We start from the raw sequence: 25,989 nt of genomic DNA on the forward strand, positions 1-25,989 counted from the left end.
ACGTGAAGTTAGCTTTTTTCATTCAGTCTGTTTGTAGGTACCAATCTACCTTAGTCTTTCAAACTGATGTATAGTATTTCATTTTATTGATTTACTGTAATTTTGTCATTTCCTACTGATGGACATTTAGGTTTCCATTTTTTTGCCATTACAACCAGTGCTGGAACTGTTTATACATGCCTTAGTAGATGGAAGATATGGGGAAGTGGAATTAGTAGATCTTAGAGAGTATATGGTTACCCTTGAAATTTTACTGTTCATATTCCTCTTAAAGTTGGCCTTATAGGAGCTTATCTTATATCACTCTTCTCCTGACATGTTATTGTTTAATATTTTATTTTATGCTTGTTAAAACCAACAAATTATATTGTTCTATAGAGAAGTGCATGATCTAATTTGCATACATTTTTACTGTGTTTTTTCCTCACTATCCTTTCTTTAATCTCTGTCCTTGTGAGATCATCTTCAGGACAAGTTCCTTTATTGGAGGTCTCTTACTGGTAAACTGTCTGTATTTCTGTTTATTTGTTTTAATTTTTAATTTATCAATTATTTTTAGCTCTTTATCATGGAAATTTTTAAGTATACATGAAAGTAGACCAGTAATGTCATGAAACGCAATTATTTCTAGCCCACAGTTTCTGTAGTTGCCGACATTTTACTATTCTAGTTTCATCTCTTCCCCATTCTGTGTCTCCTTTCCTGCTGAAATATCATATCATGAAGTCTGTAAATACTTAAGAATGTATCTCCTGTAGAAGAGCTTTTAAAAAAGAATAAACATAAAACTACTACTGTACATAACTAACAGTAATTCCCTAATATCATCGAGTATCCAGTCCCTGTGAAAATCTTGATTATCTCAAAAAATGTTTTATGATTTTACTCTTGTTCTTGAGGGTTATTCTTTTCTAGGAGCACAATGGTAGGTTGACAGTAATTTTCGCTCAGTATCTTGGGTGTATGTCTTTCCCTTCTGACTTCAGCTGTTGCTGTTGAGAAGTCAGCTGCAATTCTAATTATTCTATTGGGTGAGAGGTCCTTTTTTAAAGTCGGCTTTCTTGTTACCTTTAGCGTTCTGCAGTTTTGCTATCTTGTAGCTGGATGTGGGTTTGTTGATCCCACTGGATATATTGTGCTCTCTGGGTCTGCAGATTATTTTTAACCATTGTGGGAAACCAGAAGGTATTATCTTTTTCTTTTAAGACTGAAAAAAGTGAGGAATATACAGAAACATGTAAAACGTGTACATGTAAAACACGTACAGGGGCGCCTGGGTGGCGCAGTCGGTTAAGCGTCCGACTTCAGCCAGGTCACGATCTCGCGGTCCGTGAGTTTGAGCCCTGCGTCAGGCTCTGGGCTGATGGCTCAGAGCCTGGAGCTTGTTTCCGATTCTGTGTCTCCCTCTCTGTCTGCCCCTCCCCCGTTCATGCTCTGTCTCTCTCTGTCCCAAAAATAAATAAATGTTGAAAAAAAAAATTAAAAAAAAAAAACAAAACACGTACAGTTTAACTTTTTTTTTTTTTATGTTTTTATTTTTGAGAGAGAGAGCATGAGCGAGGGAGGGACAGGGAGAGAGAGGGAGACACAGAATTGGAAGCAGGCTCCAGGCTCTGAGCTGTCAGCATAGAGCCCGATGTGGGGCTCCAACTCTTGAACTGTGAGATCATGACCTGAGCCAAAGTCAGCTGCTCAATGACTGAGCTGCCCAGGCTCCCCTTCAGCTTAATTTAAAGCAAACATCTTTATTAAGGTCAAAAATAAAGTATTTCAAGTACCCTCAGCATCACCCACCCCTTTCCCCTACCCAAATACACCTCTTCCTGTTCATAACCCTCTCCCTTTCATCCAGAGGCACTCAGTCTTCTGGCTTTTGTTACCTTCTGTGCAGCCCTAAAATATATATTTTTGTTTATTTATTGAAATTTATATGACCACAATTATATTCTTCTTGCTTCCTTTGCTCAACATTCTTTTTGTGAGATTCATCTATGTTGTTGTGTAGCTGTAGTTAATTTTCATACAGCCATTATTTCTTCAAATATTTTTTCTTCGCTTCTCCTTGTTTTGTTTCCATTATGTGTATTTTTTTTTCATTATGTGTATGTTGATGCATGTAATGGTGGTGTACTTTTTTCTCTGAGGCTCTGTTCAGTTTTCTTCTTTACTTTTTCTCTCTCTTCCTTGGATTGCATAATCTTTATTAATCTGTCTTTGATTTTACCAGTTCATTCTTCTGCCAGTTCAAATGCACTATTGAGCCCCTTTAATGACTTTATTTTAGTTATACTTTCCAACTCCAAAATCTCATTGTTTCTTTTTAATAATATCTATCTCTTTGTTGACACTCTATTTGGTGTGATATTGTCATCAGACATTCCTTCTTTAATTATGGTTTTCTTTAGTTCTTTGAATATATGTAAATGGCTCTTTGAAGTCTTTGTTAAATCTTAAATCTGATGGGTCTCACAGGCAGTTTCTGTTGCCTGCTTTTTTCCTTCTATGTGGGTCATACTTTCCTGTTAACATGTATGGCTTATAATTTCTGGTTGGAAACTGGACATCTTATATAATATTGTACCAGCTCTAGATACTGGTCTTTCCTACCCCTCCCAGGGCTTATTACTGTTATTTGCTTATTTGTTTACTTACTGGATTATTTTAGTGAAGTCTGTTTCCCTCTTGCAAGTGTTAGCCATCTGGTGGTGTTCCTAGGGTGTGCAGATTTGGGTATGCCCACATTCACCCTGGGATTTTTGGCAGGGATCCCTTTCACTGACTCTTTCCTTGACCACACCCAAATGTTAAGCTCCACAAATTGGCACCTGGCTCCTCTGTTGTTTTCAACAGTGCCCTAGGACGTACATTGTTTCTCAGCTGGATCCAAAAACTTTGAACTCACTTGAAGGGACAGTTCTTGAATCAGAGCTTGAAATTTGTTCTGACCTAGGGAGGGCTCATTTCAGCTGTCGTATTTACTGATTCTCCTTATTCTTTCCTGTGAACTAGCTGGTTTACAGGTTAGCCTGTATCTGAATCTCCTCCCAGTTGCCCTTCACCAAGGCCTCCTAGGTTTTGAGATTGCCCTTAGACTTGAACTTCACACTCTGTTGCAGAGTCAGCATTGGAACAGTATTGGATTGGAACAATCTGAGAGAGATTCAGAGCTATCTGTTTCAAGGCCTGCTGTACCTTCCTGGCAAAATCGTTGGCTTGGTTCTGGCTCTGGCATTGGGTGGTAGAGACAGTGTGCACTTTTCTCTCTGTGCTTCACCCCCGGTTTAGGAACTGAGCCGGTGGGTGTACAGTAGTCTCGGGTCTTCTTTCTTGTCTTGCCTTTCTTGGCATGGGATTTCTGCTTTACAAAGTAGCTGGGTAGAGGACAGTATGGGTCCCAGTATTTTTCAACATGTAGCAGCAACATAGGACCTCTTCCCTGGGACTGGCAGTTGAGTGGAAGAGAGGTGCCCTTACCTGCATTTAGCTTTAGCATTAGGTGGTTTCAGGCAGCATGAGAGATGCTGATGGCCTGCCCTTCCTGGGAAGATAGCGGTTGTGGTGAGAGAGCACCCCTTGTTCCTGGCTGCACCAGTCTGAAGTTTCTGTCCCACTGAGCTGTTGAAGGGGAAGGAAAGAGAGGGAGTAGGTTTTGATTCAACTACTATATAGTCTTTCTGTTTTTCCTGAATTTCAGTAGATTTTCTTGAGAAAATATAAGCTCAAACCTTAGGATTATGTTTCCCTTTTGTGGTCACTAATATATCCCAAAGACGGAGACTAGAATTCGAAACAGAGTAAGAACTTAATAACTATTTATTGAATCAGTCAATAAATGAAGATATAAAAGAACTGTTAGAATGGCAGAAACTTCCTTGGTCAGCCATCTGACTTTTCTAATAACGTTAAAACCTTCAGTTTTGATGTACTGGATACAATTAGAACAACCAATTAGCTTTTTTTTTTTTTTAATCTTTATTTATTTTAGAGAGAGAGAAAGAGACAGCACATGTTGTACAGGGGAGGGGTAGAGAAAGAGGGAGACACAAAATTGGAAGCAGGCTCTGAGATGTTCAGAGAGCCCATGGCAGGGCTCTAACCCACGGACCATGAGATCATGACCTGAGCCACCCAGGTGCCCCACAACCAGTTAGCTTTCTTGATAAGAGAGCCTAAATATGCTTTTACCTTTTCTTTTTAAAACTTGCCTCCTTTATTTTTTTTCAGTATATGAAATTTATTGTCAAATTGGTTTCCATACAACACCCAGTGCTCATCCCAAAAGGTGCCCTCCTCAATACCCATCACCCACCCTCCCCTCCCTCCCACCCCCATCAACCCTCAGTTTGTTCTCAGTTTTTAAGAGTCTCTTATGCTTTGGCTCTCTCCCACTCTAACCTCTTTTTTTTTTTTTTTCCTTCCCCTCCCCCATGGGTTTCTGTTAAGTTTCTCAGGATCCACATAAAAGTGAAAACATATGGTATCTGTCTTTCTCTGTATGGCTTATTTCACTTAGCATCACACTCTCCAGTTCCATCCATGTTGCTACAAAGGGCCATATTTCGTTCTTTCTCATTGCCCTGTAGTACTCCGTTGTGTATATAAACCACAATTTCTTTATCCATTCATCAGTTGATGGACATTTAGGCTCTTTCCATAATTCGGCTATTGTTGAGAGTGCTGCTATAAACATTGGGGTACAAGTGCCCCTATGCATCGTACTCCTGTATCCATCCCTTGGGTAAATTCCTAGCAGTGCTACTGCTGGGTCATAGGGTAGGTCTATTTTTAATTTTCTGAGGAACCTCCACACTGTTTTCCAGAGTGGCTGCACCAATTTGCATTCCCACCAACAGTGCAAGAGGGTTCCCGTTTCTCCACATCCTCTCCAGCATCTATAGTCTCCTGATTTGTTCATTTTGGCCACTCTGACTGGCGTGAGGTGATATCTGAGTGTGGTTTTGATTTGTATTTCCCTGATAAGGAGCGACGTTGAGCATCTTTTCATGTGCCTGTTGGCCATCCGGATGTCTTCTTGAGAGAAGTGTCTATTCATGTTTTCTGCCCATTTCTTCACTGGGTTATTTGTTTTTCGGGTGTGGAGTTTGGTGAGCTCTTTATAGATTTTGGATACTAGCCCTTTGTCCGATATGTCATTTGCAAATATCTTTTCCCATTCCGTTGGTTGCCTTTTAGTTTTGTTGGTTGTTTCCTTTGCAGTGCAGAAGCTTTTTATCTTCATAAGGTCCCAGTAATTCATTTTTGCTTTTAATTCCTTTGCCTTTGGGGATGTGTCGAGTAAGAGATTGCTACGGCTGAGGTCAGAGAGGTCTTTTCCTGCTTTCTCCTCTAGGGTTTTGATGGTTTCCTGTCTCACATTCAGGTCCTTTATGCATTTTGAGTTTATTTTTGTGAATGGTGTGAGAAAGTGGTCTAGTTTCAACCTTCTGCATGTTGCTGTCCAGTTCTCCCAGCACCATTTGTGAAAGAGACTGTCTTTTTTCCATTGGATGTTCCTTCCTGCTTTGTCAAAGATGAGTTGGCCATACGTTTGTGGGTCTAGTTCTGGGGTTTCTATTCTATTCCATTGGTCTGTGTGTCTGTTTTTGTGCCATAAACTTCCCTCCTTTAAAAGACTAGTCATTGTTAAGTTCTGCCTACTATTCTTTAAGTAGTACAAGTCTTTATGGAAGTGGTTTAAAATACTTTTTATTTGGGGATGCCTGGGTAGTTCAGTCGGTTGAGCGTCCGACTTTGGCTCAGGTCATGATCTCACAGCTCGTGAGTCCGAGCCCCGCATCAGGCTCTGTGCTGATAGCTCAGGGCCTAGAGCCTGCTTCAGGTTCTGTGTCTCCCTCTCTCTCTCTGCCCCTTCCCCGCTTATACTCTGTCTCTCAAAAATGAATAAACGTTAAAAATTAAAAATACTTTTTATTTGAGTCATCTTTACATTTTTTAATGTTTATTTTTGAGAGTGTGAGAGAGAGAGCACAAGTAGAGGAGGGACAGAGAGAGAGAGGGAGACACAGAATATGAAGCAGGCTCTAGGCTCTGAGCTGTCCACACAGAGCCAAATGTGGGGCTCGAACTTAGAACCGTGAGATCATGACCTGAGCCAAAGTCAATCAACCGACTGAGCCATCCAGGCACCCCTTACTTGAATCATTTTAAATGTATATGGAAACTTTTTTTCCCCCCACAGGAAGGAAACTTGTAGCAAATCTTTTTTCTTTAAATTGATACACCTAGATAATCGATTTTTAATACATTTTAATTGTGATATTGTTGGGGTGCCTGGGTGGCTCAGTCAGTTAAGCATCTGACTTTGGCTCAGGTCATGATCTCATGGTTCATGATCTCGAGCCCCACATCAGGCTCTGTGCTCACAGCTCAGAGCCTGGACCCTACTTCAGATTCTGTGTCTCCCTCTCTGCTCCTCCCCTGCTAGTGCTCTGTCTCAAAAATAAATAAACATTAATTTTCATATTGTTAAATTTTGAAATATGTATTTGTATGCAAAGTGTTAGATTTCTTTATTGCTTTATTTGAATGATTTGTCATCTTGGATGTCTTTGATTTGTTCAGCTGATAAATTGGTGGATTTTAACGAACAACTCTCCCAAAATCAATGATCATATTCCTCTGACTGCAAACAAATGCATGCAAATTAGCAAATTGCTTTTTTTTTCCTTTTTAGTATTGAGCCCTGAATCATAAGACAATAGAAAAACTTTTGCTTTGTCAGTGAGATGTTCAGAGAAGTCTGTTATTGTATCTAATGTGTATTTGCTATGCATAGATTTGTAAAGGTTGCCAGTTTTATTCAGTGAGTCTTAAAATAGGTACTTACCCATTTATGGATGAGTAGACAAGTACTTCCCCTTCCTTCCTTTTCTTCCTTCTTTCTTGCTCTCCTTCCACTTGACAAATATTTATGTGCCAGAAACTATTTTAAGATTTTTGGGTATGCTAATAAGTAAGACCGTCTTTGCCCTCATGGTGGTTACTTTCTACTGGAGAAAGATTCTGTTCATCTCCTTCCACCCTTAGCTGCCTCTTCTTCTGTGAAAAATACTTAGGGGACATGTTATAGTATGTGAGATGACTTGGATGCTGATTTTGACTTACATCTTCCAAAAGGAAAATAATTTACTAAATGAGGAACACACTGGTGGAGAGGTAGAAGGCAGTCCCATATAATTGATTTTTTTGTGTAATGACATCTTAACCTTTAGGAAGGAGACTTTAAATTCTTAGGTAGATATTTCCTAAAACACAGATAAGCCTTCTTGCTGCTCCTAAAGGTCATACAAACAGTCTTGAGTTCCATAGTGTATGTATATTCATGGTATATGTATGCTGGTAGTTTGGTACTTAATTTAAAAGGGGAAGAAGTATTGTTGATATTTAAGTAACATGTTTTGTAAGATAAAAGCCTAGTACAGAAACAATGGACAACTTAGAGTGTTGTTTCCGATTTTTGAAAACGGTTGTCAGTCATAAGTGACATACAACAAATAATTTATTCCTTCTTTTGTTCAGTTTTCTTTGATCAAATAAGTGAATACTTACTATTTACCACCAGCCATTTTGTAACTGCTTGGTATATCATTGTAAATATGATATACCAGGTAATTGCCTTCCTCAAGTTTCCATTCCAGTGACAGTGGACTGAGAACGGACTGATTGTTAAAGAAATAAAAATTTCACAGTTATAAAACAGTAATTGAGTAAACTCTAAGTGGGGTGGTGTACTTTATTCCAGATTTTAAAACATGTTCATTTATAGTTTTGTGCATATATTGAATGTATGGTTTTTATGGACACTTAAGATGCTATTCTAGATACTTATCAAAGTGTGTGTATGGATGTCACATCTATAAATAGATTTCCATTATGTGTTGTTACAGTGTATGCATACTTTTGGTTGTATAGTTTGTTCAGGAGTGTAACTTTTATGTAACTATTCAATGGAATTGCATCATATACACATTTAACTTATGACAAATTAAGCTACTAGGTAGGAAAAAAATTAAAATATTAATGACTTTAAATATGGAACCACAGACTCAGTTTTTTCAAAAGTGCTGTTTATTCTGTACCACATTTAAGTGTATAGTTTATATTTTTATTGATTTTTATAATAATAAAATAAATGTAAGCTAAAATATGTCATTTTAAGTATTTTTAAGTGTACAGTTGGGTGGCATTAAGTACATTCACGATGCTGTGTAAGTATCACCACTTTGTGTTTCTAAAACCTTTTTTACCATCCCAAACAGAAACTCTATATCCATTAAACAATAACTTCCCATTCTCCCTCCCCTCAAGTTGGCAACCTCTATTCTACTTTCTGCGTGAAAGAATTTTAGATACCTCATATCAGTGGAATCATAAAATATTTATCTTTTTGTGACTGGCTTATTTCACTTAGTATAATGTTTTCAAGGTTCATCTACATTGTAGCATGCATCAGAATTTTATTCTTTTATGGCTGAATAATATCTGTGTATACACTACATTTTCCATTCATCTCTTGATGGACACTTGGGTTGTTTCCATCTTTGGCTATTGTGAATAATGCCGCTGTGAGCTTTGCCGTACAAGTATCTGTTCAAGGTCCCTGCTTTCGGTTTGTTGGGTGTATATCCAGAAATGAATCACATACTAATTCTCTGTTTAACTTTTTGAGAAACTACCAAACTCTTTTCCATAGTGGCTGCAGCACTTTATATTTTACAATTAAGGTTTTTTAAATTTAATTTAATTATTTTTTAAAAATATTTTTATTTAATTCACATCCAAGTTAGTTAGCTTATAGTGCAACTTACAGTTATGTTTTTGTATACATTTTTTGAACAGGGTCCTATGCACAGATCCATGGATGCAGCACTTTATGAGTGATTTTTGAGCATGGCATGATTTTTATTATGTGTACTTACTATATGGAATGTGAGCTCTTTGGTGTTTCAGGAGCACTATTATTTATGTCAGAATTTATACTGTATTGTGGTATTAGTGGCAGTTGATACAGAGAACAAGAACTCAGGTAACGAGGTAGAGATTTTCCGTAGTTGAAGTTTTTGAAAAAGTAACATTTTTACTTTTTGGAAACTTGCACTTCATACACCAAGATAAGCAGCTGTGGCTTCATTGATCATAATTTCTGCCTTAACCATGTTGGAAAGGGCATGGGTTCTGAAGATGGGGATCTTACTTTTGATTTGTATGTTTAGCACTTATATCCAGGGTCACCACTTAGCCTCAGTTTCATATATAGAGGGGGGGTAATGTATTCTTACCAAGTCACTGTGAATTTTACATGGTGTATGTGAAAATGTACTTTTTTTTTTTTTTTTTTGCACAATTAGTTACTGAATCAAAACCAAATCACTTTTGTCCTAAGAACCCCCACACCTCATTTAGGAAGTCATTGACTTTCCTTTTTCATTTAAAAATATCTTTTCTTTCTACCTCTTATCCCTTTATAATCTAATTGTGCTTTATTTTATTTTATTTTATTTTATTTTATTTTATTTTATTTTATTTTAGAAAGGGCATTCTTTTTTTTTTTAATTTTTTAAATTTGTTTTGAGATAGAGAGTGTGCACACATGTGCAGGACGGACAGACAAAGGAGGAAGAGAGAGAATCCCAAGTAGGCTCCACACTTGTCAGCACAGAGCCTGATGTGGGTCTTAAACTCACAGACCTTGAGATCATGACCTGAGCTGAAATCAAGAGTTGAACACTTACCAACTGAGCCACCGAGGCACCCCTTGTTTTGTTTTATTTTTATTTTAATATTAATTGACTGGCTTATGAAATAAAATTATTTTTCCCTAAATGAAAATTTGGCTAAAGTGTTTGGAGGGGAGAGAGTTTATTGCAAAGCTTATTTTAAAAGCTTGGTTCAGGGCGCCTTGGTGGCTCTGTCGGTTAAACTTCCAACTTCGGTTCAGCTCATGATCTCGCAGTTCGTGATTTCGAGCCCCAGGTTGGGCTCTGTGCTGACAGCACATCCTGGAGCCCACTTAGAGTTCTGTGTCTCTTCCTCTCTCTGCGCCTCCCCTACCCCTGCTCACTCACTCTGTCTCTGTCTCTGTCTCTGTCTCTCTCTCTTGAAAATAAACATTCAAAAAAATTTTAAAGCTTAGTTCAGTGGGTTTAACAGAAATTTCTCTATACTTGAAATTTCATTTAATTTTGCATCTCAGCATTTTTCAGATGAAAAAATTGAATCCTACAGCTTTTGAGTGTCTTATCCAAGATTATATAGCTATTTAGTGGAAGGGATGAGGCAGAAATCTGTTCTTTTACCTTATATTCCAACGTTCTACCACATTAGCCTTCCCTCTTAGATTTCACCATTTATATGATTACTTGGGCACATCTCCATGGTACTAGAAGTGTATAAAATGCACTTGCACTTGTATTAATCATCTTAAGGGACTTCTTGCTGTTTTGTCCCTTTTCCTCTAAACTGGAAGATACATACTGTCGCAGACTTTTAAAAATTTTTTATGAAACAGAAGCAATCAAAAAGCAAACTTCAGTATGTCCTGTTTTATTTATGGTAATTTACTCTAGAAAGCTTTTCAATTCATAAATCCCAGTGTATTGTTTTCCTTCCCAGCATCCCATAAATTACTCCACTAAAACTTGAGTAAGCTATTGTTATGAAAGTAATGTCCTGTCGTCAGAAGTACATTAGAAGTGTAGATAGCACCCCTTGATTAGTTTCCTGTTGGTGAAACCAGTGTTTGAGTGTGTGTTTTCTACAGGTACAGTTTGGAACATTCAAGTTGGAGGAGCTGTTAGAAATTAGTTCTAAACCCCATTTTCTATATGAAGAAACTGATAGTGACACAATTGGCTCTTGCAAACCAGGATTCCTGAATTGTTTATAAATACGTATTCTTTAAAAAAAAAAAAAAAACTTTTATTTTAAAATATAGAATGATAGGAAAGTATTTCATTTTTTTCCTTCTAATTATTAAAAGACAGATTTAACTTAATTTTTCAAAAGGTGATGAAAGTAATTTCCTTTTTTTTTTTAAGGTTTGTGTTTGAAATGCAAAAATATTTTGTAACAAATCAGATAATATAGGTTTTTCTAAAATAAAATTTTGAAAATAAAATTAATTTCAGAAAAAAACTCTCCTGCTTACCTCCATTTTGTCTTTTTTGACATGGTAACACTTTTGTGTAAAATCTTTTATGTGCTTTATTTTCTTAGAGAAACATCAAATATATACACATACAGGATTTACATATTTATATCGAAGTAATTGTAAATTTGTGTTGGTTAGTCTCCAGCTTGCTTTTACAAATTAAAAACTCAAAAGTGTATGTAATAGCTTCTGGTTTGATATATTCAGTTTATGGCGATATCATTATTTAGTTAATGATTTCCCAGCTGATGGACTGTTACTTTGCAGTTCTCTAGGAACAGCTGCAAATCACAGAGCAAAGTACTTAGGTGCACAGGTGCAAGTCTTTCTGTAGGATAGATTCTAAGGTGGTGTGAAGGCATGGTTAACAGTACGGATTCTGGGGCTAAGACTTCTGGAATAAATCTAGGTTGCGCCACTTAATAGCTGTGCAGCTTAAGGCAAGGGACTCTTTGTGCTCTCATTTCCTCTGCAAAGAATTTAGATCAGTGATAATCTTTACTTTCTGAGGAGACTGTCTTCTTTGATAGGTTGATGGGGGGAAAATGTCGTCTCCCTATTTACTAACTAAAGAGATTGATCATCTTTTCATATGTTGTAATTAATTTGTAATTCTGTGAATTACTCATCATCTTCTGTTCTCGTTATTTTGTTTGACTTAATTGCCTTTTTAAAATTGGAAATATTTTGGACTCTAACACTTCATTATATGTAGTGAATATATCCTTTACTCTGTTGCTTACCTTTCATTTTTTTTGTTTTCTTTCTACATTGCTAAATCTATCTTTTAAGGCTTCTGAATTATTGTTTTCGCTTAGGAAGATCTTCTGTATCACAAGACTTTTAAAAATTCTATTTTTTTTCTTATACTTTAGTCTGTTTATTTCAATGTATGGATCTTTATACAGATGATTCGGGTTTGATAATAGAGTAGATATATACCATTTTTTTCCTTAAAATAGATAAAGCAGAATTTTATTATTGCTTTTTAAACTGGTCTCTCCTTGCTATATTGATGTGTACTGTCACTTTTACCAAATATTAAAATCTCATAAATTCATGGTTCTGTTTCTAGAGTCTTTATTTAGGTTCATTGATTTTTTTGTCTGTATTTGTTCCCATATCAAAATTTTATTTTTTTTCCGTATCATATTTTAAAATTACTTTTCCTTTGTAGTCAGTTCAGTATCTGACAGCACAAATTCCCTCATTTCCCCCCAGAAGTTTCAAAGCAATTTGTATGCATTTACTCTTTCATGTGTAAACTTTAGAATCAGTTTGTTGAATTATGTTTAAAAAAAAAAAACAAACCTGAGTTATTTTGATAAAGATGGCATTGACTTCTATTTTGCATACTGTTAAAAATAGCGATTTCAACCTAATGTTTTAATTTACCATTGACTTTAACCTAGATTATTACCCAGGTATTTTCAATTGTCCATAATCTAAAGAGATAAATTAATTTTAGTAATTCTTTTTTTCTTTAAGTTTATTTATTTACTTAGAGAGAGATGGGAGGGGCAGAGAGAGGGGAAGAGAGAGAGAATCCCAAGCAGTCTGGAGCCCATTGTAGGGCTCACACCCACAAACTGTGAGATCATGACCCGAGTGTAAACCAAGAGTCATCTGACTGAGCCACCCAGGCACCCCAATAAGTTATTTAATTTTTATTCATTTTTTATTTTTCCTTTCTAAAAATGACTTTATTTACAGGGTTAGCCTTGGAGAAAAGACTTTCATGTCAAAAGGAACACTTGAAATATTCTTTTCTAGATGCAGAGATAATTTGAAGTCACAGGCATTGTCAGGAATACATCTTAGAAAAATTACCAAATCATTTTCTAAAATGCCCTTCAGATGTTATGGTTTTTAATATTCTGAAATTTTATGGTATGTAGAAAACCCACATTGAAACCCACTATTTATAGAGTATCTCAGTTTATTTTTTTATTTTTTAAATATAAAATCATTTAATTTTTTTTAGTGTTTTTTTTTTTAATGTTTTTATTTATTTTTGAGACAGAGAGAGAGAGACAGAGGATGAGCAAGGGAGAGGCAGAGAAACAGGGAGACACAGAATCCAAAGCAGGCTCCAGGCTCTGAGCAGTCAGCACAGAGCCCGAATTGAGCTCGACCTCATGAACCACGAGATCATGACCCGAGCTGAAGTTGGACACTTAACTGACTGAGCCACCCAGGCACCCCTAAAAATTATTTAATTTTTTAAAAGACTTTGGAATACGGAATCTATTTGGTTCTTTTCCCCTTCCTGTTTTTTGTACGATTTTGTAGCATTACCATAGAAATGCTTTTTATGTGCTTATTTTACCAGAAATTTTCATTGACATAATATACATATTTGGTTGTATACATTGGGTTCTTTGGCGTATGTTTCAGGTCTTTGTTTTCTGTGGTAAAGGTTTGATATTAACATGTAATTATAGATGACTGAAACCTTTTCTGTTTCTTTATGTTTATTTTGTAAACATAGTTATTTTCTGACACATTTTAGAATACTATAATACTCCTTCGGTTATGTTGGCAGTGTTATTAACTTTTAGGTCAAAGACTGTTTAAAGTGTATTTTAAGGATGTGTATTATTTATTCCCCTAAAATGTGCTGTGATTTAGTACTAGATGTAGAAAAAAGAAAGTTCTTTTGTTTTTATATTGAATCCAAAAGGTGAATAATGCTAGACTTTATTTTGACCTTCAAAAAAAAAAAAATTTCAGAATTCCATTCTGAAATCTCTTCTGAGATGATAGCAGAATTTAATATTTTCCAAAATTTTTTGATAATATGATTCCTGATGCTTGAAATGCCATTTTCAGTAGTAAACAGTATGTTTTGTTTCTTGTCATGCAGGTCTTTGAAGTTCTACAGTTTAGTTCTCAGTGCTGAACTTCCTTCTCCCTTAAGTTATTATAAACTTTTGCTGCTGTTCAATAATCGTGAAGATGTCTCGCAGTCCTGATGCGAAGGAAGACCCTGTGGAATGTCCTCTTTGCATGGAGCCCTTGGAGATAGATGATATCAACTTTTTCCCTTGCACCTGTGGCTATCAGATTTGCCGATTTTGTTGGCATCGAATTCGCACTGATGAAAATGGGCTTTGTCCTGCATGTAGAAAGGTAAATACTTCAGAGTAACTTTGTGTAGTTTTTTCCTCCCATGCTTATGAATAAGTAGATTTATTTATTTATTTATTTAACCTAATGAGCAAGTAGATTTAAAAGAATCTACAAACATCAGGCGGTTTTATGTGCAGCCTTATATTTTTAAGATACAATGAAATAGTATGACCTTGGTAAAGTCACATAATCTATCTGGTTAACCTTTAGTTTTCCTATCTGGAGAGATTAAAAAGATCCGCGGCACTGGCTGTTCAAGAGAATTAGGAGTAGGGAGGCAGTGGATTTAGGTAGGATGGTGTGAAATTGGAAAAAACACTTTCACCTGGGTGGAAATTCACTTTAATTTTCTAGTACAAAATAGGGAAGATGGTTTGATGCTTACTAAAAGAGGTTATGGGTTAAAATGACAGAGAAATCCTGGTTCAGAAGGTAATGGTTACTCATTTGTTGAGTCCTTATGATAACTCGAGGCTGTAATGCTGTTTCTGTTGTACGTTGAAAGTAGGCCTTTTAAGTACCTTGTCCCCAGGTATCATCAGCTAGTGGGCAGTAGGTTTGAAATTCAAATATAAGGCTAAAAAATTCTGTGAGTTTTAATCTTTCTGGGTCTTGTTTAAATAAGTAGGCATAATAGTTACAGTGTAGTGAGTGACTTAATAGAGTGAGTAGGATTGCTGCATTTTATTTTGAAGGTGACCTAGGGCTTAATGCAAATATCTATTTCTTTTGCCTTTGTTTTCCGGTGTCTGTTAGTATGATTTAAACTTCCTTCACTCTTTACCTATTTCAAAGAGCTCTTGTGTTCATTACTACCAAATCTCAAGAAAGCAGGAATGTGTTTTAGATTTATCTATTTAGATAAATAGGATATTTATTTTATCTCTGAATTTCCTTACCGGAGGAATTATGTCTCAGAAGGCAGTGCAATATTGAGTTGTTGTTTTTTAATCTAGTGGGCATGCAGTATATATTACATGAATGAAAAAAGGTTAGGTCTATTTAAGTGTTAGATAATATGCATAATTACATATATATTATATATATACTTTATTTGTATATAGTATATATAACATTTGTAATAGATATTTATAATGTATATATTGTATCTTTTTGTATAGTTAATATACTTTAAGAATGTGAATGAAAAGTAACTGAAACCTTAATATTAGCTTTGGTCAAAGTTTATAATAAATTTGTGTTAGTAGATTTTAAACATTTAGTCATATTTTAAAAATTGGTTCCCGGTCATTCCGTTAGAAGATAATTGTTTTTTTTGTTTTTTTTTTTTTAATTTTTTTTTTTTTTCAACGTTTATTTATTTTTGGGACAGAGAGAGACAGAGCATGAACGGGCGAGGGGCAGCGAGAGAGGGAGACACAGAATCGGAAACAGGCTCCAGGCTCTGAGCCATCAGCCCAGAGCCCGACGCGGGGCTCGAACTCACGGACCGTGAGATCGTGACCTGGTTGAAGTCGGACGCTTAACCGACTGCGCCACCCAGGCGCCCCAGAAGATAATTGTTTGAACTATTTTGTTGAAAGTGGTGACTTTTAGTATAGCCCAAAACTATAAGGCTTGTGAATTTTTTTGACTTCATTAAGTTTATCTCTTTCTCTTTTTTTTCTTTTGGTGTGCTGTGAAGTAGAGTCTTTTTTTTTTTTTTTCTAATTTTTTTTTTAATGTTTATTTATTTTTGAGAGAGAGAGAGAGTGCAAGCTAGGGAGGGGCAGAGAGAGAGAGGGAGACACAAAATCTGAAGCAGGCTCCAGGCTCCTCCAAGCCGTCATGTCAGCACAGAGCCCGACGCAGGGCTCGAACTCATGAATCGTGAGATCATGACCTGAGCCGAAGTCAGACGCTCAGCCAACTCAGCCACCCAGGCGCCCCTGAAGTAGAGTCTTAATAGAAAGTCCAATTGTTAAGTTGTCATTAGAGAAAAATCAGTTATGTGGGGAGATTTCAAAGAAATTCACTTCAGTTTTAAGGGATTACCCAGAATCACCTTAAATTCTTAGAAAGTAGAGAAAAAAGTAGAAACATGTTAAAGATAAAATAAAATAATTTTAGCAAAGTTGGTTATCAATAGTAGGGTCCCTTTCTGGGAAGACAAGCAAGTGTGGAGAATCTGAAAGACAGTAGGCCATTGGGATCAATTTTAAGAAAGAAACATTAGCTCAACAAGTACTCAAGATAAGCCTGCTGAGAAAAGGTAAGAGTAGTGATGCCTTTACGATCCTAAGGAAAATATCAGTGTGGTTGCTTGAGTGTTGCACTGAAGCAGCATATGGATCCAGCCCATCTTTTATGCCATGTAGCACAGACAGATGCTCTCTCTCTGGAACACTGGTTATAAATTTGGGTCAGAGCCTTAAGGTGGATGAAGATACCCTGGAGGAACTAAGACCTCCTATGCTCAGAAGATGAATTATTGATATACCACCACCTTGTCCTCTCTGCAGTCACAAAAGAGCATCCTGCAGTAAACAGAAATAACATTTATAGACTGGTTGACAGAGTTCTTACATGTAAAGATTGCTACAACCAAGAATTAACAGACATTTCAGGCAACCAACATTATGAAAGAGAAGCACAAAAAAGCAGTAAATAAAAGAACCTACCATAAGTAAGCCAACAGAAAGAAACATTTAAAAGTGTCACTGATGCTTCTCAAACAGATAAAAAAGAATGGCAGATCTAATGCAGAAGGAACATTTTTTAAAGAGCAAATTAGAGATCCTGAAAATGAACAATCTTATGGGTGGGCTAAGAACAGAGTGAACACAGGAACAAATTAATGTATGTTAACTAACTAGAATTTAAATAAAAATTTGAAAAGAAAAAAAAAAGAACAAATTAAGTTGGAAGATCTTGCTATTTTTTTTTTTGCAGGATATAGTACAAAAAAAAAAAGATAGAAAATAGCATGAAAGAAAAGTTCAGCAGCATAAAAAAGATACACTGTTTTCTAATCTGCTAAGAGAAGCTACAGAAACAGTGAAATAAGAATGAATGGGAAGAAATACAGAACCACTAGAAGAAAATTTCGCATGAAAAGCAGTTGTCCTTAGAATGGCTGTGTGAGTCTGAGACAAGATGACTGAAAAATGTTAACATCTATTTATATAATTGTGAAATTTTTAATATCTAGAAGACAAAGTTCTAAAAGCTTATGGGAGAAAAATACATAGACTATAGAATAAAACTGATACCATTGTTTCTGTTTTACAGAGAATTTTTTTTCCCGAAGTTTTGAGGGTGAATAACTTTGAAGAATTGTCAATTTCATTCATATGTAAAAGCATAATAAATCGTTTTTCCAGGGGCACCTTGGTGGCGCTTGATTGCTGCTCAGGTCATGATCTCACAATTTGTAAGATCAAACCCCACACCGGGCTCTCTCTCTCACTTGGGATTCTCTCTCTCTCTCTCTCTCTCTCTCTCTCTCTCTCACTGCCCCTCCCCACTCGCTCTCTAAAAATAAATAAACTTAAAAAAAAAAAAAACATTTTCCAGACATACAAAGATTCATAAAGTTTGATATTCACTATACAGGACAAGTAGAAGAAATGGTGACTAAGGTTTTGGACTAAAGCAACTGTTAAGTAAAGGATGGCCATTGAGATGAAGAAGACTGTAGGAATAGGTTTTTTGAGAAGATCAGAAATTCAATTTTAGACATGTTAAGTTTGAGGTTTCTATTAGAAATCTAAGTGGAGATATTGGATAGATTGGTGAATATTCAAGTTTGGTTCTGTTATAGAAATATAAATTTGAGAGTTAGCATATGGAATGTTATTTACAAAATAATACTGGCTGAGATCACGAGAAAGGATCAATAGAAAAGATGAGAGATTATCTAAGGGTGCGAATTCTCTTAAAGAATTTTGAGACAGGGAATGCAAGCTGGTGCAGCCACTCTGGAAAACAGTATGGAGGTTCCTCAAAAAACTAAAAATAGAACTACCCTATGACTCAGCAATTACACTACTAGGCATTTATCCACGGGATACAGATGTGCTGTTTCGAAGGGACACATGCACCCCAATGTTTATAGCAGCGCTATCGACAAGAGCCAAAGTATGGAAACAGCCCAGATGTCCATCGACAGATGAATGGATAAAGAAGATGTGGTGTATATATACAATGGAGTATTACTCAGCAATCAAAAAGAATGAAATCTTGCCATTTGCAACTACGTGGATGGAACTGGAGGGTATTATGCTAAGTGAAATTAGAGAAAGACAAAAATCATATGACTTCACTCATATGAGGACTTTAAGAGACAAAACAGATGAGCATAAGGGAAGGGAAACAAAAATAATATAAAAACAGGGAGAGGGACAAAACAGAAGAGACTCATAAATATGGAGAACAAACTGGGGTTACTGGAGGGGTTGTGGGAGGGAGGATGGGCTAAATGGGGAAGGGGTACTAAAGAATCCACTCCCGAAATCATTGTTGCAATATATGCTAACTAACTTGGATATAAATTTAAAAAACCAAAAGTAAAAAAAAAAAAGAATTGTGAGACAACCTCCTTTTGGGTTTCCAAGTTATAATCTTTAGCTGGGGTGGTTATTGTTAAGTCAGACCCAGAAGAAGTTTTTCGGTTTCTTGTTGATTTAACGTAACCACAACTGCTAGGACTTCTGCTTGGTCTCCTGACTACTGGACCTGGCTTCTACTTGTCTCCCGGCCGGAGTGGATCATGGACAGCAGCCGGTGCAGACCACGGAGAGTCTTGGAGTCTGAGACCCGGCTGAGCCTTGCCAGAAAGTGTGCTGAGCACACGTGCCACCTGTGGTTACGAAGCAGCCCATCTCAGGGACCAGCAAGTCTGTATGTCTCTAGAGACTAGCCTCAGCGGTTGTGTTAACGCAGAGGAGCACAGTGTTGCCAAGGCTTGTAGAAGTCCAGGAAGCCGCCATTCACACATAGCCCAACTCTGCTGGGAAAGTGGCCTGTAGAGGTCACACTGTGAAATGGCAAATTGAGATGATTTAAATAAACTTGGAAGTGCAGGTGAGGAGTTCGTTGAAGGAAGCCCTGGTTTGGACTCACAAATGAAACCTGCTTGTTTGCATAAAGGTCCACTTTGCTTTAATACTTTTGAAAAGCAGAGAGGTGGGTAGGTTTTAAAAACTAGGAGAGTTTAATGTTTCTGTTCGGTCCTAGTTGTTGAGCCTAATGGGTTCAGAAGGACCTTAGTATTTCCCTAAACAAAGTCACAGGTTACCTGGTCATTCCTTAGACTGCCTTTGTAAGTTCTTTTAGTGCAGCATTTCAGAGAAAAATACCTGGGAACACAGGTACTGATGCAGCATCATACAACACTGACTCACAGTGGAAACCATAATGGCCAAGGAGATGAGAACTTTGTCAAAGTTATTATTTTCATCTCAGAAATAATAGGAGATACTGCATCCGTGAAATAAGAACAAGATAGATAGTCTGAAAAAATTCAGTGAAGGATAAACATTGTTACTGGTAATTAAAATATAGCAGAAATAAGGAGAGAGTTGGAAGGTGAAATTGAGCAGATCTCTTAAAAACCAGTGCAAAAAGACAAAGGAGGTAGAGTATTTGAGAGAAGAGATAGCTTTATTTGAGGATCTATCCAGGAGGTTAAATATCAAATAAGTTAGTGTTCTAGAAATAGACCACAGTTACACAGAAGGAAAGTTATCTTCAAAAATATGATTGAAGAATATTCCCAGGACCAAAGGATTTTTCAGATTAAAAAGGCCTATCAAGTGTCAGGCACAAACTTTTTTTTATTTTTAAATAACAGAAAACTGAAAACAAAGAAGTCTGCAAGCTCCCAAAGAGGAAAAAAGTAGGTTACACATGACCATCCAGAATCAGAATCATTTCAGAATTCTCAAAAGCAAGTTTTGAAGCTAGAAGATACTTCTGAAGGAAATTTATTTTCACCTTAGAACTCCTTATCTGTCTGTTAATTGTGAAGGTACATGAAAAGACATTCTCAGACCTGAAAGATCTCAAATTTTTTTTTTTACCCTCCGTGCATCTCTCTCCTGAGATTCTCTCAGGAATCTACTGCACAATATGCCTCACCAACATGAAGAAATGAAGAGAGTATGTGTGATAAAGCAAAGAGGTAATCAAACACAAGAGAGACTACAATGGGATTCCTGAGATGATAGGAGAGATGGCAGCTGTGCCTCATATAAGGACAGCCAACTCAAAATGTGGCAGATCAGAAATTTGCAAGGGGCGGTGGTTTACAAAAAGATAAAAATGAGAGGACACTTGGTGTTTTAAAAGAGAAATGTGTTGTGAGGCCATTGCAACGTTTGGAGGACATTTGGTGGTTGAATTACTAATGAACATATACAGATCTAATCAGAGCAAACAAAAGTTGCGCAGGAAAAGAAAAGTAATGGTATTCTGCATGGCTCAGATATGTTGTAGAGATTCAGATATTCCCCCCACTACTGATACATTGTTACAGGAGCATTTGTAGAAAGGACTATTCCTTCACTGTTGAATATCTTTGAACTCTTTCTTAAAAATGAGTTGCTCATAAATGTGTAAGTTTATTTCTAGAATACATTCCACATCCACCCACAGACTTATTTTTTTAATGTTTTTTAAAAATGTTTTTATTTATTTTTGAGACAGAGAGAAATAGAACATGAGCAGGGGAGGGTCAGAGAGAGAGAGAGAGAGAGAGAGAGAGAGAGCGAGACACAGAATCTGAAGCAGGCTCCAGGCTCCGAGCTGTCAGCACAGAGCCCGATGCGGGGCTTGAACTCATGGACTGTGAGATCATGACCTGAGCTGAATTTAGACGCTTAACCGACTGAGCCACCCAGGCACCCCCACAGACTTATTTTTTATAGAATTTATTTTGGGCATCTTAAGACCTTAGCATTTTCACATAAGCTTTTTATTTAGTATGCAATTTTATCCAAAAAAACCTATTGGGATTTTGATTGAGCTTGAATTGAATAAACCAGTCAATTTGAGGAAGAATGACATCTTAAAAATGTTGACTCATCTAGTTCATCAGTAAGGTTTATCTTTGTATTTCTGTAGGTTTTAAACATTTATAAAACGATGTTCTGTAGTTTTCAGCATATGGAGTAGTATATAGCATGTTTTGTTATATTTACCTGTAACTATTTTATGTTTGTTGAGATTTGGCATGTGGTATTTTAAAAATTTGATTTTCCAGTTCATACATAGAACAATTGATTTTGTTAAATAGATGCCTTAAGACTTCCAGTATAACATTGGAATAAAGTGGTAAGAATAGAAGGTATCTTTGTTCCCAGTCTTAGTGGGAAGGGAGTTGAGTATTTCACAATTAAGTATGTTATTGCCTGTGAGTTTTTTGTAGATGGCTTTTATCAAGTTGAGGACGTTTTCCTTGCTTTCTGAGTTTTTATTATGAGTGGGAGTTGCATTTTGTCAAATGCCTTTTATGCTTCTTTTGAGATTATCATGTGTTTTCTCCTTCATTCTCTTGAAATGGTACTTTAGGTTGATTGATTTTTGCATCAGCCTTCCCTTCCAAGGATACACTTCATTTGATAATGATATACTACTGTTTTTGTTTTTAATTTGCTTATGTTTTCACAAAGATTTTTATGTCTATGTCATGAGAGGTATTTATATGTGATTTTATTTATATTGTTTTTAGATTTGGTATCACAGTAATACAGGTTTCATAAAATGAGTTAGGGAATGTTTCCTCGTCCTCTATATTCTGAAAAAATTTACACGTGGTTGGTATTACTTCTGTTTTATTTCCTCTCCAAATTCATTATTGACCTGGACTCTATCAGAGTATCTTTATTGGAGAGCCGCCAATGGAAACTAGCTGTCACAGGATTCCTCTATGCAGATTTCTGGAATTCTTTTTGGACCATTTCCCTCTTTGTGATATTTTGCCCCAAAAATTTCAGTTGCCTCAGCCTCTTCAGGTTTTGATCACTGTCACCTCTGCTCAGTGTGATTGTTGGCCCAGCCAGGGGTCTACTAAGTGCCAGAAGAGCAGAACGCTGGGACAGACACTCAACGTGTTCATCTATGTTACTTCCCGTCTCTCAGAGGACACAGATTTGCTGTTCGGTACCTGTTGTTTGATGTCTGAAAACAGTTATTTCATGTATTTTGTCTCATTTTCTAGTTGATTATGCTGGTAGGCCTGGTCTGTTGCTATCTCCTGTGTCATGGCTGAAGGTAGAAGTATATAAATAACATTTGAACTTTATAATAATGTAATTGTGAGTATTGACCTAACCCAAATGAGGGTGGAAGGCTAGAAAGCAGAATTGATGGTGCCTGGGTGGCTCAGCCGGTTGGGCATCTGACTTCGGCTCAGGTCATGATCTTGCCATTCCCGAGTTCAAGCCCCACATTGGGCTCTGTGCTGACAGCTCAGAGCCTGGAGCCTGTTTCGGATTCCGTGTCTCCCTCTCTCTCTGCCCCTCACTCACACTCTGTCTCTCAAAAATAAATAAACATTTAACAAAGTTAAAAAAAATACTTTGTTAAAGAAGAAAGTACAGTTGGAATGTATGGTTAGGCTGGGTGAAAGAAAGCTTTCAATTTGTGTAATATGATAATATCTAGAACTAAAAAGATCAAGTAGCACTCATACAAGCATCTTATTTAATGACGTGATAGTAAATGACAAAATAATCATCTAAGAGTCTAACAGGATTATTTCTAGGGAGAAGCAAGAAAATGAGAGGAAGGAAGGAAGAAAAGGTTCGGGGAAGGAAGAAAATGAGAGATTACTTTTTTCCCCAGTAAACCTTGTAGAACTGTTTAGGAACATACACAGAAAAATATCAATGAAAGTAGGGAAATCATAGGAAAGAAAGTGCAATAATACTGGTCTTAGTCATAATCAAAATCAAGATCAAACACATTTTAGAAAGAAAAAGAAGAAATTATTTTTACTGCTATAAGGTCCCTAAAGTCATGGAATTTTATTTATTTAACAGTAGATCATGGAAGTATATTGAGCTGATATAAACACCAGGAGAAACTATATCCACATTCATAAAGGAGAGACTTCTAACTTCTATATTTTAGAATTTGATAGATGAAGTAGACCAAATAAAGGGAAATGGAAAATATTGAATGACACAATTAGCAAGCATATGTGTGTTTGTACATGCATCCAACTTTGTGCAAATTAGCACAAAACTTTATTTATTTAAAGTTTATTTTGAGAGACAGAGCGGGCAAGTGGGAGAGGAGCAGGGGGTGGGGGTAGGAGGACAGAGGATGTGAAGCAGGCTCTGTGTTGAGAGCAGACAGCCTGATGCTGAGCTCAGACTCACAAACCATGAGATCGTGACCTGAGCCAAAGGCAGACACTTAACCAACTGAGCCACCCAGGCACCACCCCTATTTTATTTTAATTTATTTATTTGTAAGTACTAATTTACTTTCTCTACACCCAACATGGGGCTCAAACTCATGACTCCGAGATCAAGAAGCACATACTTCCAACTGAGCCAACCAGGCACTCCAAATTAGTATAAAACTTTAAAATACAAGTGTAGTGAACACAAAAATTGACTCTTAGGCCACAGTGGAAATATTAACCAGTTCCAAAAAGAAGAACTCAGTTGTGTATTTCTTTTTATTTATCCTGCTTGGGGTTTATAGGGCTTCTTAAATCTGTACCTTGGTGAGTTTCATTAGTTCTGGGGGAAAAAAAAATCAGTTATCTCTTCAGATATTGTCTTTATTCTCTTTCTTCTTCTGGGACTCTGATTAAATATTTTTCAGATTTTTTTTTACTACCTTCCATGTCTCTTAATTTCCTTTCTGGCTTTTTGTTCGTTTTTTTTTTTTTTTTTTTTTTTTTTTTTTTTTTTCTTTCCTTAATGCATTAATGGATTATTTCTTCTGATCTTTCATATTGTGTTTGAATTGTTTTTGGTCGTCTTTTGCTAAATTATGTCTATTGAATTCTAAAATTTTGCCTTTCTAGAAGTAATGTTTGTTCTTTTTTCATGCTTGATATATCTTAAATAGATTTTTATACCCTGCACATACTTTCAAGTTTATCATATATTTATTTAAACAGATAAGCATTATTTTTAAATCTGTATCCAGTAATTCCACTAAAGTCTGTGAGGAATGTTTCTACTGGTGGTTGTTCATGTTGTTTTCTTTATGTGCTTGATTATCTATGCCTGCCTGCTTTCTGGTTGTTGTCATTGAATTATTTGTAGGGTTCTCCAGGGTCCAAGGTAGGTTTGCCCTCCTCTAGAGAGACTTTGATTTGGCTTCTGCTGGATACTGTGAACATTGCCATTAGGGATGCCTCAAGCATAATGGTCTTTGGTGGGGCCAAGTATAAAGACCTTAAGTCTCCAGGATGCAAATCTTCCTAAGATTGGTTTCAACAACTTCTCCTTCAACAACTGATTTTCTTCTATGCCCCTTTTGTTTTGTTTTGTTTTGTTTTGTTTTGTTTTGTTTTGTTTATCTTGTTCTGACTTCTCTGTAGTTTGTTCTTATCCTGAAACTAACAGGCCTGGGTCTCAGCTTAACATGGAGATGATCTCCCCAAAGAGTCTTCATCTTGGTCTGGCCCTGGGCTTTGAATGCTGTCCCTCTTTCCCCATGTGTTGTTACAAAGACTTTACACTTACCTCTCTGGATTTTGACTTTTATACAGAAATTGGCTTGGGACTTCTCACTGCAGATCATTTATCATTTTTAAGATATTGGTTAAACAATAAAGCTTTATATGGTAGTTTACATCATTTCTAGCAGGAGGCAAAGTTAAAGCTGTAAATACATTTATTGGAAAACAGAACAAAAATGAGTGAGCTTATTGCAGGTTAAGAAACCAAAAGAGAGTATTAAACATTGTGATAGTGGAAGCGCAGGGATTCAGCAGAATTTGGTAAAATAGAAAAAAGTAATATTTCAATAAAAGTTAGAGCTGGTTCTCTGAAAGACCAATAAAATAATCAAATTCTTGGCAGGTCAGATCAGAAAATAAAGAGAAGAGACATAAAGATACATTAGAAATAGAAGTGGGACCATAACTACACAGATGAAAGAAAATAAGTGATATGTTAGTGATTATATTATATTATATTATATTATATTATATTATATTAGAAAATAAGTGATTTATTTTATAAACCACCTTAATAGTTTGGCAGTTTATCATCAAATTAACACTATTAAAAATGTTTTACACATTAAAACTGCTTTTCCATAGGTGACATACTTCACACTCCTTTGATACATAACATATAATAATATATTTAAAGAAAGCTCCCCTGCTTATAATTTTTCATCTGATGCTATATTTCTAGAAAATTAAGTTTAGTGTATGTGTTTCAGTCAAAAAGTAGACCAGATGTGTTTTTCTTTTTGATCATTTTCAGTACTATCGTTGCTCGCTTTGTAGGTCACACTCTCTGCAGTTATTCAGATTATGTGTCTCTGTCTCATTGTTAGTCCACCTCTCTTCCTCCACTCTTTGTACCAGCTTGTTAAGTTTCCTGTCCCTGGGTTTGCTGAGGAGGTATTTACGGTGGTGTGTGTGTGGTGGAGCAGCGCTCACGGGATGCATGCTTCTCCTACTTTTTGTGAAACCTCTAGAAAAGTTAAGACTTTTTAAAAAGGAAAATTAGCATTGCTAACTTTTCAGTTTTAGAGAGTAGATTGGT

At 36.3% G+C, this 25,989-nt stretch overlaps 1 protein-coding gene across 6 annotated transcripts in view; it reads left to right on the forward strand.

The window, feature by feature from the left end:
• CNOT4 (CCR4-NOT transcription complex subunit 4) overlaps positions 1-25,989 on the forward strand; it is a 148,331-nt gene that overhangs the window by 50,269 nt on the left and 72,073 nt on the right. For all 6 annotated transcript variants that reach the window (XM_025929985.2, XM_025929987.2, XM_025929986.2 and 3 more), the window contains exon 2: positions 14,037-14,302. In XM_025929985.2, the coding sequence (XP_025785770.1) occupies positions 14,129-14,302 (174 nt within the window). In that variant the 5' untranslated portion in view covers positions 14,037-14,128. The remainder of the gene's footprint in view (positions 1-14,036; positions 14,303-25,989) is intronic.

Source organism: Puma concolor, chromosome A2 (genome assembly GCF_028749965.1).
Source record: "Puma concolor isolate L17-30 chromosome A2, mPumCon1.1.hap2, whole genome shotgun sequence".
Taxonomy (NCBI): domain Eukaryota; kingdom Metazoa; phylum Chordata; class Mammalia; order Carnivora; family Felidae; genus Puma; species Puma concolor.